Here is a 15103-nt window from a genome sequence, read left to right on the forward strand (position 1 = left end):
AAGTGGGAATATGATCGAAGTCTATAAAATCATGACCGGTATGGAGAAAGTAAAGAAGGAAGTGTGATTTACTCCTGAAGTGAATGGGCGGCAGGTTTAAAACAAGCAAAAGGCAGTATTTTGTCCCCCGATGCAGTTAACCTGCGGAACTCCTCGCCAGGGGATGTTGGGAAGGCCCAGGCTGTAACAGGGCTCCGAGAAGCACGGGATCACCCCGGGAGGACAGTCGGGTGCGTGGCTGAGCCAGGCTGGGCAGGCAGGGTCCCTAGGCTCTGTCTGGGCGGCGGGTGAGGGTCACTGGGTCGCTGCCCGGCTCAGGTCCCTCCGTCTGGGGCACGGGGGGCTGTGGGCACACAGGACACGATTGGTCTGACCCAGCCTGGGCGGGCACCCCCCACACTTGGTATCTCCCTGGGCAGCCTGTGACTCCCCCTCCCGCCACCTGAGGAGGCTTCGAGTCGGTGAGGGAGGGTGAGAGCTCTGATTGGTGTTCTGCCCCAGGAAACGGGGCCCTGCAGCGGAGAGCCAATCAGATGGCCGCCCCTTGCTGGCGCGTGGGGATAGGGCGGGCCGCGCCGGCGGTGGGGGTGGGGTGGAGGCCCCAGGGAGATTTCGGCGGCGTGTCTGATCCACACTGTACGGTAACAGTGTCACGGTGGTAGTGACGTCACGGCAGCTGAAGGTCACGTTGCCCTTCACGTGCGCTCCGTGCTCTTCGTGCTCCCCCGGCGGCCCTCCAGGACGCATGCGCCGCAGCGTCTTGTTCACATTGCGCATGCTCCAATTGGCGGTGGGGCTCCGGGGCAATGCTGGGGGCGCAAGGAAGAGTGGGCGCATGCGTCGGGCCCTGCTCTCGGGAAAGGCTTGAGGGCGCACGAGCCGTCCTGGGGCCAGACGCGCATGCGTGCCAGGCTCGGGGGCGGGCTCGCGGGCGGGGCGGGGTCTGGCGCAGTCCGGCCCGAGCGCGGCAGTCCCAAGATGGCGGCCTACCGGCTCGTGCTGCTGCGGCACGGCGAGAGCGCCTGGAACCTGGAGAACCGCTTCAGCGGCTGGTACGACGCCGACCTCAGCGCGGCCGGCAGCCAGGAGGCGCAGCGCGGCGGGGAGGCGCTGAGAGGTACGGGCCGGGGGGGCCCTGGGAATGGGGGGGCCGGGAGGGGGAGCGGTACCGGGTCTGGGGGGGGGCGGTGGCCCTGGGCCCGGGCGGGGGAGCGGTACCGGGTCTGGGGAGGGCGGTGGCCCTGGGCCCGGAGGGGGAGCGGTACCGGGTCTGGGGGGGGGCGGTGGCCCTGGGCCCGGGGGGGGGGGAGCGGTACCGGGTCTGGGGGGGGCGGTGGCCCTGGGCCCGGGGGGGGGGAGCGGTACCGGGTCTGGGGGGGGGCGGTGGCCCTGGGCCCGGAGGGGGAGCGGTACCGGGTCTGGGGGGGGGCGGTGGCCCTGGGCCCGGGCGGGGGAGCGGTACCGGGTCTGGGGGGGGCGGTGGCCCTGGGCCCGGGGGGGGGAGCGGTACCGGGTCTGGGGGGGGGGGCGGTGGCCCTGGGCCCGGGGGGGGGGAGCGGTACCGGGCCCGGGGGGGGGGGGGCGGTGGCCCTGGGCCCGGGGTGGGGGAGCGGTACCGGGCCCGGGGGGGGGGGGCGGTACCGGGTCTGGGGGGAGCGGTGGCCCTGGGCCCGGGGGGGGGGGAGCGGTACCGGGTCTGGGGGGGGCGGTGGCCCTGGGCCCGGGGGGGGGGAGCGGTACCGGGTCTGGGGGGGGCGGTGGCCCTGGGCCCGGGGGGGGGGGAGCGGTACCGGGTCTGGCGGGGGCGGTGGCCCTGGGCCCGGGGGGGGGAGCGGTACCGGGCCCGGGGGGGGCGGTGGCCCTGGGCCCGGGGGGGGCGGTGGCACGCCCAACGCAGGCTGTGAGTTCAGTGTGAGTAAAAGGGAGCTGATCCGTTGGCCCTGGTCTCTGCCAGGGCACAGCCTGGCCCCGTTGGAGGGGACAAGAGCCGGGCACTATCATGGGGCTGCGCTTTGGCCCCCCAGGCTGTAAAGAATCCTGCCCATAAAGGAGCTGATCAGTCTGGAGTCCTGGCTCCCATTCCCAGCTCTGCCATTGACACGTGTTGTGACTTCGGGCAAGTGTCTCATGTCTCTGCCTCTGACCACCTGCAAAATGGAGTAGTACTCGCCCATTTCCAGGGAGACTGCGGGGCTGGAGGGCTGTGAGGGCCTATGTGTGCCTGTTCTGGCCCTGAGGAGGAGTTAATCCTGGATGGATGGGCAGCCTGGTCACTGGGAGAGCCCAGCTTCATTAGGATAAAGTGTTTTGAGCCCCTCCGCAATACGGTGCGGAAGGGCAATACGTTATCTCCCTGCACAGCACTTCCCCAGCCGTGTGGTGACCGGTCCCTCCATGCCCCTTCTCTCCCATCCCTCACTTGGGGCTGCAGCGCTGTGCAACCAGCGAGATGCTCTGCTCTGGCAGGCTGCCTTTGCAAGGGCTCCTCTGTCTCGCTCTCCCTGGCGCTGAGTCATTCAGAAGTGGTGCTCCGACGTGCACGTCTCAGCCATGACTGGACGCACAGCCCTCCTCTCTCTGGGGAGCAGGGAGAAAGGCTGCTGCAGTAGTGAGACCGAGCGTGCTCTGGCTGTGGGTTACAAGTGCTGGCGTGTTTCCTCCCCACAGCCCTGTGAGGGAAGCAGAGTCATTGACAGGAAATTGCAGGACCTGTCTCATCCCTCTTGCTTGCTAGACTCAAAATGAGACCATAGGCAGCAGAGTGCCTGATTAATTCCTCCTGCAGATGCTACCCGGGTGCAGCAGAATGTGATAGGTGCCAGCCCACCGTACCCGGGGGTGGGACAGAGCTTGGTTTATCTAATCACGTTGCCGGAGTGTGTGAAGCAAAAATGTCCCAGAATAGAAAGTGTATGGGCAAATCTGTGCTGAAGCCCCTCTGGCAAGTCACAGCCCGTGCTGGTTCTCACGCAGGTTGGCCACTCTCCCCTGGACACCTGGGACGGGAGGAGAACGTGGGCAGTGTGATCCTGGGTGAGAGGAGTCGGGTGCCAGGTGGGCCCTAGCAAGCTGCACTGTGTTGCATAGCCCCCTTCCACCGCACCCTGGAACCCACTCAGCAGCCTTGCGTAACCCTATTGCCCCGTCTCCTCAGAGCCCTGGTCCTCTTCGGCGTGGGGTGTGTTGTGGGCAGGCGCCCTCCAGGGGAGAAGTCGGCCTGGCTTTCGGAGGAGCTGTATTGCCTACCAGGATGAGGGGATTTCTGAGGCAGTGGTGGAGCCCCCGGTTCCTGTCTGGGTTCCTGTCTGACTCTGGCTGCCGCAGTCAGTGTTCCCTGGAACTCAGTAACCTCCTGCTGCATGCGGAGCTGTCCTTTGTGCTGGTGCACCACTGCTGGCTGACAGCTCACATGCCTCTGCAAGGGAGGCCCAGCCTGGCGCAACTGCCAGCAATGCATCATGCTCCCCACCGTTGCAGCTGTGTGGCCCATGTGGGGGTATGGCTTGGGCCTGGGGGTCCTTAGCCGCCCACTCAGTGCTGCGTAGGGCCAGAGCTTCAAGATCAGGGGTGGGCAAACTTTGTGGCCCAAGGGCCACATCGGAGTTGCAAAACGGTATGGAGGGCCATTTATTTAAAACAAAAGGAAGTTCTTCACTCAGCGCACAGTCAACCTGTGGAACTCCTTGCCTGAGGAGGTGGTGAAGGCTAGGACTATAACAGGGTTTAAAAGAGAACTGGATAAATTCATGGAGGCTATCAGCCAGGATGGGTAAGGAATGGTGTCCCTAGCCTCTGTTTGTCCGAGGGTGGAGTTGGATGGCTGGAGAGAGATCACTAGATCATTACCTGTTAGCTTCACTCCCTCTGGGGCACCTGGCATTGGCCACTGACGGCAGACAGGATACTGGGCTGGATGGACCTTTGGTTTGACCGTTCTTATGTAGGGAAGGCTGTGCCTCTGCAAACAGCCTGGCCCCGCCCCTGTCCGCCCCCCTCAGAACCCCCGACCTGTCCAACCCCCCTGCTCCTTGTCTCCTGACTGCGGGACCCTACCCCCATCCAACCCCCATCCTGACTGCCCTGACCCCTATCCAACTCAGCCTCCCCCCCCCCAGCCCCCGACTGCCCTGACCCCTATCCACACTCCCGCCCCCTGACAGGCCCCCTGGGACCTCCAACCCATCCAACCCCCCACCCACGCCTTGTCCCCTGACCGCCCTCTCCTGGGATCTCTGTCACTAACTGCCCCCCCCAGGACCCCACCCCCTATCCAACCCCCCTGCTCCCTGTCATCCCCAACCCCCTGGTACTCCACCCCCGAACCTCCGCCCCATCCAACCCCACCCCCCCCGACTGCCCCCTAGGACTTCCTGTCCCTTATCCAACCCCCCCCCCTTACCATGCTGCTCAGAGCGGCAGGACAGGCTTATTTGAAAGCCTCTGCGGGGGAGGGGCTGGGGGGCGAGCCTCCCTGGCCGAGAGATATGGGGCTGGGTAGGATGGTCCCGCAGGCTCTAGTTTGCCCACTTCTGTTGTAGATGCTCTCATGTTGCTGAGATGGATTCAGGCCAGTGATAGAGCTCCTCTGGTTGGAGAGGGGGCTCTCAGAGCCCTCTTCTCCTCCAGCCCTGCCCTATGAACCTGCAGCTCTCCCCGCGTGCTCCCCAGAGCTTTGGAGAGGAAGCGGATGCTGCCTAGGATCTCCACCCCACTGAGGTTACATAAGCATCCTGTCTTTCCACTTCAGTGAGCTGAGCTGCCTTGTAACTGGTAGGCACAGCTTGGCCAGGCTGGGAAGGGGGGCCAGCTTGTGGAGCGGGCATGTTCGCCCTTGTCAGGCACTGGGGAGAGCAGAGGATCTGCAGCTTAAAGCCCTTCTGGGGCAAAATAATCCCTTTCTGTGGTACCCTGCGACTCGCAGGCTGGTCCATCGGGTTACGCCATCTGCTCAGTCTGAGGACAAATCAATGCCGGCCTCTGAGACCGGATGACAGGAGCTAATGTGACCTCCCAAACCCGATGCCGTGGGTGGAGCCTATTCACTGCCAGTGGGCGAAGCCCATACCTCATTACCTCTGGTCGAATCCCAAGTGCCTTGGGGGCCTGCTGGGGCTGGGCATAAAGTAGCGGCTGTAGGCAGTGGCGCCCCGGAAAGGCTAGGGCCAGGGAGTTCTGGGGGCCAATGCGGTCTCTGGTGGTGGGGAAATACAGCCTGCCATCAGAGCTTGGCTTGTTGGACTAAAAGAGGGAAGTGCTCCCAGCGTGAGACTCCTGCATCTGCTCCCTCCCCTCGTTTGCATCTCGTGGGTGCTGTGTGCTGATGGCCTTGGGGTTCTGATCCTTTCCAGATGCTGGCTACGAGTTCGACATCTGTTTCACCTCTGTCCAGAAGCGGGCAATCCGCACTCTCTGGATAGTGCTGGATGCCATCGACCAGATGTGGCTGCCTGTGGTGAGGACTTGGCGCCTCAATGAAAGGCACTATGGTGGCCTGACAGGTCTCAACAAGGCTGAGACAGCTGCTAAGCATGGGGAGGCCCAGGTGAAGATCTGGAGGCGTTCCTTTGATGTCCCACCACCTCCCATGGAACCGGACCACCCTTTCTACAGCACCATCAGCAAGGTAAGGTGGGCCCTTGCAACTCTGCCTTCTCCCTCTCCCCACAACAGCCGAATGGCGGGCCTCTGGGCTGGGGAGAATGTTGGCTGGCACGAGGGTCGCCGTTTTGTGGGATCCTGTGTGAACAGCGGGAGGGGGTGCTACTGCATAGTCCTAACAGGAGCTGGGTGACATTTTTGGGGTGAATACTTTTATTTGCTGAAAAATGCAGTTTTGGGTCAACCAAAACTGCACAGAGATTTGGCAAATCGGGTTGCCCAAAAGAACTACGTGGGTTGAAACGTAGATAGTTTGGCTTCTTTCAGAGGGGAAGCAACATAGGGATGAAATGCTTCGTTTTACCCAAAACAATTTTCAGTTTGTCGTTTTGGCAAAAAAACCCAATAATTGTCGTTTTAGGACAACCCAAAATGAAGTCTTTTCCCAGTTCAGTGGTCAAACCAGACAGTCAGTCCTTGGCCCAGCGCCAGTCCTCTTCCCATGGCTCCTGGTCTCCCAGCTTAGGGCTGGGGTGGAGGTGCACTTGGCATGGCCCTGGGTGCCTCTTCTCCCATTGTGGTCTCTGGCATGCAGCTCTGCCCTGACTCCATGTCCCCAGTAACTGTAAAGATCTCCGAAGCCAGCAGTGTGCACTGCTGGCTGGTCTTGGTCTCTGCTCGCTGTCCTGTCCCAAGGGAAGATACTGACTCCACCAGGCACTGCACAAGCAGGGGCTGGAAGCCTGTTATGCTGTTGTTCGTTACAGTCCTGTGTAGCTCCCTTGGGTGTTTGCTCTGCAGTGAAACCCTGCCCTAGATAGGGATCTGCAGTCCCCAGAACCCAGCTGACAGGTGAACAAATGTCTACTAGCCATTGGAAACGCACAGGAATCCAGGTGAGCCTCAGGAACTAGGAAAAGCCTTCCTGGCCTAAGCGTACTCTGGGTCACTCTGTAACGGGCTTGTTTGCTCTGCAAAGCTGGGTTGCCCCCCTCCCCGCAATAACCCTGTGGGGATGCAGACCAGGACAGCAGAGTGGTGGGTGGAGCTCTCTGCAGGAACTCCCAGTTCCAGGGCACGAACAGTAGAAGTGACCACATCGACGGGGGTAACTCACCATGAGCCCAAAGCACTTCACTAGCTAGGCATTGCTACCTGTGTCCATGGCAACTGAGGGCTGTTGGTGGTTGTTCCCCAGGACCGTCGTTATGCCGACCTGACCGAGGACCAACTGCCGACCTGCGAGAGCCTGAAGGACACCATTGCCCGGGCCCTGCCCTTCTGGAATGAAGAGATTGTCCCCCAGATCAAGGAGGGCAAGCGAGTTCTCGTTGCTGCCCATGGCAACAGCCTGCGAGGGATTGTTAAGCACCTGGATGGTACGGCAGACTCATGCCCTGAGTTGCCTGCGAATCAGTGGGGCTATGGGCTGGCTTGGCCCCAAGCTCAGCAAGGTGTCAACTCAGTCCTGGGCCCACCCCTTCTCCCCCCCAGCGACCCTCTCCCAAAGTGCTAACCTGGGGGCTATTGCTGGGACTGAGCTCCCTGCTGCTCTTGCAGCCCCTGGGGTGGGCAGCGCCCTGCTGTGGGAGCAAGTGTGGGGCTTGGTGCAGGGTGCTCGGTGGGTGACTGTACCTTGTGTTCGCAGGCATGTCTGAAGAGGCCATCATGGAGCTCAACTTGCCCACTGGCATCCCCATCGTCTACGAGCTGGACAAGAACCTGAAGCCCATCAAGCCCATGCAGTTCCTGGGGGATGAGGAGACGGTCCGCAAGGCCATGGAGGCTGTGGCGGCTCAGGGCAAAGCCAAGAAGTGAAGGCAGGTTGTGGAGGCTTGTGAGCAGTAGATGAGCCCCCTTCCTACCCCTCCCCTGCACACACTGCCCACAGCCATAAGAACCGAGTACAGAGCCAGCTCCCTGGGACCTGCATCCCTCTGTAGACAACCCTGCAAACCCACAGGCCAGCTAGAGCCTCTCCTCAAAGATGGGGGAAGCCCAATGGCTATAGCCAGGTGGTAACCACCTCTGCCAGGCTCCAGCGAACCCTGGGCTGGACCAGTGACTCTAAGGTATTGGCCAACCCAAGCGTTCCCTAGACAGTCACCCTGGGCCTTCCTAGCTGTGCCTGACCTCACTGGGAGCTCTTGTCATTGTCATGAGTTTTACTGTTGCTTGCTGTAGTCATTCCAGGTGTGTGCGCATGGACCAGGGAGGAGAGGTGTGAGTCAGGGACCAGTCTTGCTCTCACATGCCCCCGGCGGGTTTGGGGTGCAGGCCCCTGTAGCTGTGTTCTCGGTAGGTGGGCGTGTGCTAGCCAGTGACTGTAGCTCTCCAGGGGCAGCTCGTTAATTTATTGCCTTCAAACCACAGGCTGGGGAGGGGGTGCAGCTAGCGTCTGCCCTGCCCTCTAGAACCTCTGCTGCCACAGCTGCCCCCTCACCTGCTGTGTAGTGCTAGTGAAGACTGCTGCTGTATGCTAGCCCTGCGCTTGTCTACCTGGCACTGGCCTCGCACCGGCTCTAGTGTAACTGTCCAACAATAGCGGTTGTCTCGTTAAGTACAATAAAGGAGTGATGTGCAATAACCCCTGTGTCTGTCTCACATCCCTTGGCAGGGCCCTGCAATGATGAAACTGGGGCGAGTATGGGCATGCAGGCTCCCTGGGCACTCTGACACCAGGTACACACATGCACAGGCTAGGCCCTTTGTCTATCCCAACTGGGCCTTGGGACCTTAAAGGGTCCGTTTCCCTTTCCTCTACCTCCAGCCGTGGCACAAAGTCGATCTCCCTTTCCCTTGGGCACAATCCCTCCAGCTGCTCCTGGAGCCCAGACCCTTGGAACACTTGCTGGAAAGGAGCCGGCCCTGCTACACTGCTGATGACAACAGAGCAAGAGGACTGCTCATGGCTGGGCCTGCCCTGATCCACACAGCCCCTGCCAGGGCAGTAACAGTGTTCTCACAGCGGTGCTAGCTAGTGGGCCTCTGAGCTGTGACTACTGCAGCCTGCCCTGCATTGCTACCATGGTGGAGCTGGGTAGCTAGGAGGCTGCCTTGAAGAGCTAGCACACAAGAGGGCTTCTGCAATGCCTAGGCTTTCCCTGGGGCTGTGACAGGTGCCCAGGCCATGTGCCACCTGAACTCCTTCAAGGGAACACCCTGTGCAGGACCCACTCTGGTAGGCTTCCCCTTTCCCCCCAGTCAATTACATAGGGATAGTGGGACCCAAGGGCTGGGAAGCTTAGAGGAAATTTAAGGGGTCATGAAAACTGACTTTAGAGCAGGGGTTCTCAAACTGGGGGTCAGGAGCTGTCAGCCTCCACCCCAAACCCTGCTTTGCCTCCAGCATTCATAATGGTGTTAAATATATTTAATAATTTATAGGGGGTTACCAGTACAAAGTTTGAGAACCACTGCTTTAGAGAAGAGTGAGTGTCAGACACCCCCTTCTCAGGAGCAGTGTGAGGACTGCAGCATTAGAGGGGGCAATCCTCCCTTGTCTGGGCCCTGGCTGTTTGCCCACACCCCTGAGGCCAGTCCCACCCTATGGCCAGTTATTGAGTCTGGCCTCTCGCTCTGGGACAGTGCACTCCTTCCTGCAGAAGTGCCATAGGGGAAGCCAAGGCTGGGCAGCAGGGGCAGCCCCCTAGAGTGGTTCCATTTAAGCCTGGGGGTCAAGTCCAGCACCAAGTGGCACAGGGGCCCATACCAGGGGTCGGTTGTGCTGGCTGTCCAGTGCCCCTTCCTGAACAGAGCAGCTGTCTGTGCAGTGCCCAGCCAGCAGCAGGAGATGCCAGCTTGTGGCCACGCAGCACCTACAGTCAGCCCAGCAGTACCCTCACCAGCATGACAGGAGCCTAGAGCCCTACAGGAAAACATTTATTGTTCATGGCACAGCAGTTTAGAAACCTAACTGGAGAGCAGGGCCCAGGCCCCGGAGGAAAGAGGGGACCCTGATCCCCCCACACGAGCCTTAACACAATCCAAAATCCAGTGGCTGCTCCAGCAGGTGCAGGCTGCACGCACTGGCGCCCTGCCCTGCAGTGGGTCAAGCCCCAGCTCACTGGCCTGTGGGGGTTACTCTAGGCTCTGGTTAAGGGATGACAGCAGAGGCAGGCTGGCTGGCTGCCTGCAGCCCCCATGTCAAGGCTCAAAGCTGGCGGCTCAGGATGGCCAGCTAGGTCTGCAGGAACTCGGGCTGCACTCGGGCCACCTTGCGGAGCTCCTTGGAGTGTGTCCTGGGGCACTGCATCTCACACCAGCTGACTGGCACCATCTGTGCCCCTAGAGCCAAGAACAACAGGTCACTGTCCAGCTTCCCCAAGGGCTGGGATGTGCCTGCTGCAGCTCCCTGCTTGGGCCAGCCTGTCCAGCGGGGAGGGGCTCGGACTAAGGAACATTTCAAGCCCCCCTGGGACTGCAGCTCCCTCTGGGGAGAGTCCACATGGCCTGCTGCCAGCACCTCCTCCCAAGGGACCACAGTGCTGTGCAGCGCATCACCCAGGCTCCCCTCCCCACTGGCTGGAGAAGAACGGAGGGGCCTGCTGAGGCAAAGGCAGGGTTATTAGCAACAGAACCCAGGAATCCTGGCTCCCAGTCCCTCACTAACCCTGAGAGAACAAAGCCATTACCCACTGCGCTGTCAACTCCCAGGCTTTGAGTGTTAACACCCAGGACAGGGTCTTGAGGCTCATTCCTCCCCCACAGGGGAGGCCCAGGGGTAGCAGGGACTTGGAGGCGAGGCTGCTGGCCAGCTCTCCCTGCCAGGCCTGGGGAGCCAGCAACTCTTACCTGCTTCACTGTGAGCCACCACCACACCCAGCTCGTTCTCTGCTGTGCTCAGCAGGTAGTTGGACTGCATGTCCCCCAGGGAGATCTAGGCACAGGCAGGTTAAGGGAAAAGGCTCCAGGGCGGGGCTGGAAAAGCCCAGCTGGCTACTCCCCTCCGTGCCCCACCCCACCTCACCCCTGCAGGAAAGGATACCACTTTAGCCAGGACTATATCTCCAGGACGGAAACTCTTGTAAACTTCCACCTGCCAGAGAGAACACAAGGCGCAGGGAGGGGGGCAGGAAAAGTCAGTTCAAGCGGGAGAGCAGCTTTGGCCTGGACCAAGGCCAGTCCCCTTTGCAGAGAGGAGTCCCACAGCCACATCCAGCGAGTCCCATTACCTTGATAACAGCCCCATATCAGTGGCCACAGGCAGCATGGCTCACAGCCCTGTGGGCACTTACCTGCCAGCTCAGCACAGACCCCCCCAAACACTGCACCCTGCTCAGCCTGTCCTGGAGGGGGGCTTCCTTCAGAGATCGGGGGGAGACCCCGAGCTCAGCAAATCTCCCTCCCCAAGGGAGCCTGAGCAGGCGGGGTATGAATGCAACGAGCCATGCCAGGGGGGTGGGGTTACGGCTGCAGACACGGGGAGGTGAGTGGGGTGAGCTATGCTGGGGGAGTTACAGCTGCACACACGGGAGGTGAGTGGGGCAAGCCGTATGGGGTGGGGTGTTACGGCTGCAGACACAGGAGGGGAGTGAGGTGAGCCATGCTGAGGGATGGGGGGGGAGGGCTGCACGCACAAGGAGGTGAGTAGAGTGACCCATGCTGAGGGGGTGGGGTTACGGCTGCAGACATGGGGAGGTGAGTGGGGCGAGCCATGCAGGGGGTGGGGGTAGGTGGGTTACGGCTGCACGTGCAGGGAGGGTGGATGTCAGCTGCCACGCTGGGCAGTAACAGAAGCAGGCAGCACCCGACTGACCTTGTCTTTCTCTGTGGCTCGAATGTCTTCTCTCCTGTAAGGAGAAAGAGGGATCCTAGTACTGGGGCAGGCAGACAGGCCCACTCCCACTGGGCAGCAGGGCCCAGGGCTACTCCCACCTTTTGAGACCCAGCAGTAACTGCCCCAAAAGGACTTATCCGTCCCCTGCCTGCCCCTCATTCCGGGGCAGGCTGTTCCCCAGGCTGGCAGGAGGGCCCAGGACACTGCCTGGCACTGGGCGGAAGGCATTAGCCTGCAGGGGCCAGTCATTGGATAAGGCAGCACTGGGATTACAGACACAAGGCCCCATCTGAGCTGGCCCCACTCCCCTTACTTCAGGGGTGGGGGGGGGCAGCACCAGCAGGAACCCAACCCTCTCCCAGGGAAGGGCCGACAAGGCCAGGCCCTACCGTATGGTGCCTCGGAAGGCGGATTTCAGCGGTGTGGAGCCGATGTACAGGATGTGCACCTTGGCAAAGCGGGAGTTAATGCTGCACACCTGTGGGGAGAGAGTCTGGCATGAACCCTGGGCTGAGCGCTGCCCCCAGAGGTGCCCATGTACTGGGCAGTGAGACCAGCAGGGACTGGCCCCTCCCAGATCTACTCTAGGGGACCTAATGCCGTCCCTGCTTCTCCTGCCAGTTGGCTCTCCTTCCTGCTCCCAGGGGAGTCAATGCCACAGCAGGGTGGGGCACTCCATGCCAGGCTGACCCCGCTCCCTCTAAACAGCACCCCATTCCCCTCCAGCCTGGCACAGGAGCCAAGTACTCCAGGATTTAATGTCTGCCCCGCAGCCCTGGTGACAAAGGCCTCCACCTCTTCCGCAGAGCAGGGCCAGCCTGGTGGAAAACAGGAATTCAGCCTCCATGGCCCACACCCTCCTTGGCCTCTAGGCTGACGGTGCCAATGCCAGAGATGGGAGGTCTGCCATGCTGACACCTGCCCCACCTGACAAGGAGACGAGAGCCAGCAGCTTGCGGCACCCAGAGCCAGAGCAGTGTGGTCTGGTTGGAACTGGTGCTGTACAGCCAAGAGGCTCCCTTCCACTCCCAGCCCCGGCCCAGCCTGCCAGCCCCTTGGGAGAAGGCTGGCACACAGGCAGAGAGGGCAAGGTTTGTATAACTTTCCGGTCGTTCCTTGGGCATCTATTGCAGAGGACTCCTGCCCTTCCCCCTACCCAAAGTGCTCTCCTTGTCACCCCCGACGTGGCGCCCCTGTGGTGAGACAGACCCCGCAGGCCTGGCGGGTTCAGCTGCTTTTACCTTGCACGTCACGATGGCCCCTACATCGGGCAGGAGCTGGGACTCAGCATCTCTCACCACAGACACCACCGGCAGCTGCATGGGCGCAGAGAGAAGAGCCTCCGGTTAGCCCAGCGCCTGGCACGAGGATCTCCCACCCCCTATGGAGCCAGCGACTGTCACATGCCACCTCCACCAGGCCCAGCTCGGCCAAGGGGCTTAGCCAGTCCAGACCATCAGCCCCCACAGCCCCATGCAGGCTGAGCACTAGTTTTGTCCCCACATACCTGAGTTATTTGTTTATATTCATGGGCGGCAGGTATAACAGGCGGGTACTGCCGCAGCACCGCCAGTTGCAGGGTTTGGGCTTGTGGCTCAGGGGCGCAGAGGGTCTTGTGGCTCCAGCCATGGGGGGAGCTGGGGGCTAGCCTCCCCAGAGTAGGGTTCCACCCGCCAGCCATGTTTGTAGTCATCCTTTGGAATCTGACCTAGTTTCCACTTTTTGTAGGACTCTTATTTCTGAGTTTTAGATCATGAAGATCTCCTGGTTAAGCCAGGGTGGTCTCTGGCCAGACTTCCTGTCTTTCCTACGCAGTGGGATAGTTTGCTCTTGTGCCCTTAATAATGTCACTTTGAAAAACTGCCAACTGTCTTCTATTGTTTTTCCCCTTAGACTTGCTTCCCCTGGGATTTTACCTACTAACTCCCTTGAGTTTGCTGAGTCTCCCTTCTTGAAATCCATTGTCTTTATTTTATTGTTCTCCCTCCTACCATTCCTTAGAATCTCATCTTTTCATGATCAGTTTCACCCAAGCTGCCTTCCACTTACAAATTCTCAACCAGTTCCTCCCTATTTGTCAAAATCAAACCTAGAACAGCCTCTCCTCTAGTAGCTGTCTCCACCTTCTGAAATAAAAAATTGTCTCCAACACATTCCAAGAACTTGTTGAAGATTCTGTGCCCTGCTGTGTTGTTTTTCCCAGCAGATGTCTGGGTGTTCAAGTCCCCCATCGCCACCAAGTCCCGGGCTTTGGAGGATTTTGTTAGTTGTTTAAAAAAAGCCTCACCCACCTCTTCTTCCTGGCTAGCTGGTCTGTAGTAGACCCCGACCATGACATCACCCTTGGTTTGTGCCCCTCGTGTCCTTACCCAGAGCCTCTCAGCAAGTCTGTCTCCTGCTCCCATCTCAACCTCAGTCCAAGCGTGTAGGTTGCTAAAATCTGTGGCAACGTCTCCTCCCTTTTCCCTGCCTGTCCTTCCCCAGCACGCTGTACCCCAATATCCCAGCCTTGCCTATCACCCCGCCAAGAGCAGCTCCCCCCGCTGGGCGGGTGGGGACGGCGGCTGGGGTCTTCGGGGGGGTTTCACTCACGGGGGTTCCCTGGGCCAGGGAGGGGAACGGGGCCGAGGGGGACTGGGCGCACCCCAGGCACCGGCAGCCTCCTAGTGCAGCTGCGAGGGAGTCTCCCCAGGCCCGAGGCTTATTCCGCCTCCCCGGGCCCGAGCCCAGCCCCCCTCACCGCTCCGTCCTCGCTCGTCTTCACCAGGCAGCCAGCCAGGGCGGCGCACACGTAGCCGTGCCGGGTGTAGGTCCCGCTGCCCGCCGCGCCCTCCTCCAGGCTGCAGAGCCGCTCACCTAGGGACAGCCCGTGTCAGGCCCGCCCGGCCGGGGGACGTCTGGGGGGACCCAGCCGGCCCCGGGGAGGGGGGCAGGGACCGAGCGGGGGGGGGGGACGTCTGGGGGGACCCAGCCGGCCCCGGGGAGGGGGGCAGGGACCGAGCGGGGGGGGGGGGACGTCTGGGGGGACCCAGCCGGCCCCGGGGAGGGGGGCAGGGACCGAGCGGGGGGGGGGGGGACGTCTGGGGGGACCCAGCCGGCCCCGGGGAGGGGGGCAGGGACCGAGCGGGGGGGGGACGTCTGGGGGGACCCAGCCGGCCCCGGGGAGGGGGGCAGGGACCGAGCGGGGGGGGGACACGTCTGGGGGGACCCAGCCGGCCCCGGGGAGGGGGGCAGGGACCGAGCGGGGGGGGGGACGTCTGGGGGGACCCAGCCGGCCCCGGGGAGGGGGGCAGGGACCGAGCGGGGGGGGGGGACGTCTGGGGGGACCCAGCCGGCCCCGGGGAGGGGGGCAGGGACCGAGCGGGGGGGGGGACGTCTGGGGGGACCCAGCCGGCCCCGGGGAGGGGGGCAGGGACCGAGCGGGGGGGGGTCTGGGGGGAGGGGGGACAGAGCGGGGGGGGTCGGGGACCGGTCGGGGGGGAGCTGGCCCCCCCCACTCACCGGGGACACAGTACCGCACCGGCGGGGCCATGCCTGCCTCTCTGTGCCTCTCCCCGAGAAAGCCGTTTTCCCATTGGCTTCAGCTAGAAGGGGCGGTTGTAAGCGACGCTTCTATTGGTCCGCTCTCTCACGTGATCTGCACCCGCTTGCGGGGAGGGACGCCGGCCCGCGCGGCGCCCTCTGGGAGTTGTAGTCTAGAGTAGAGAGACTACGGCTCCCAGCGCG

At 62.0% G+C, this 15103-nt stretch overlaps 2 protein-coding genes across 2 annotated transcripts; one reads left to right on the forward strand and one right to left on the reverse strand.

The window, feature by feature from the left end:
* The first annotated feature begins 920 nt into the window (after positions 1 to 920).
* On the forward strand, positions 921 to 8185 carry PGAM1 (phosphoglycerate mutase 1). Its single transcript, XM_077823352.1, has 4 exons — positions 921 to 1117; positions 5349 to 5623; positions 6797 to 6977; positions 7247 to 8185. Exons 1-4 carry the CDS (start codon positions 979 to 981, stop codon positions 7414 to 7416), a joined length of 765 nt encoding a protein of 254 aa, XP_077679478.1. The 5' UTR covers positions 921 to 978; the 3' UTR covers positions 7417 to 8185.
* A 1282-nt stretch (positions 8186 to 9467) lies between these two features.
* On the reverse strand, positions 9468 to 14944 carry EXOSC1 (exosome component 1). Its single transcript, XM_077823353.1, has 8 exons — positions 14879 to 14944; positions 14118 to 14233; positions 12619 to 12693; positions 11767 to 11855; positions 11357 to 11390; positions 10586 to 10636; positions 10393 to 10477; positions 9468 to 9885 (listed from the first exon to the last, which is right to left on the reverse strand). The coding sequence occupies exons 1-8, from the start codon at positions 14907 to 14909 to the stop codon at positions 9779 to 9781; spliced, it is 588 nt and encodes a 195-aa protein (XP_077679479.1). The 5' UTR covers positions 14910 to 14944; the 3' UTR covers positions 9468 to 9778.
* Positions 14945 to 15103: the final 159 nt, after the last annotated feature.

Source organism: Eretmochelys imbricata, chromosome 7 (assembly GCF_965152235.1).
Source record: "Eretmochelys imbricata isolate rEreImb1 chromosome 7, rEreImb1.hap1, whole genome shotgun sequence".
NCBI classification, from domain to species: Eukaryota; Metazoa; Chordata; order Testudines; family Cheloniidae; genus Eretmochelys; species Eretmochelys imbricata.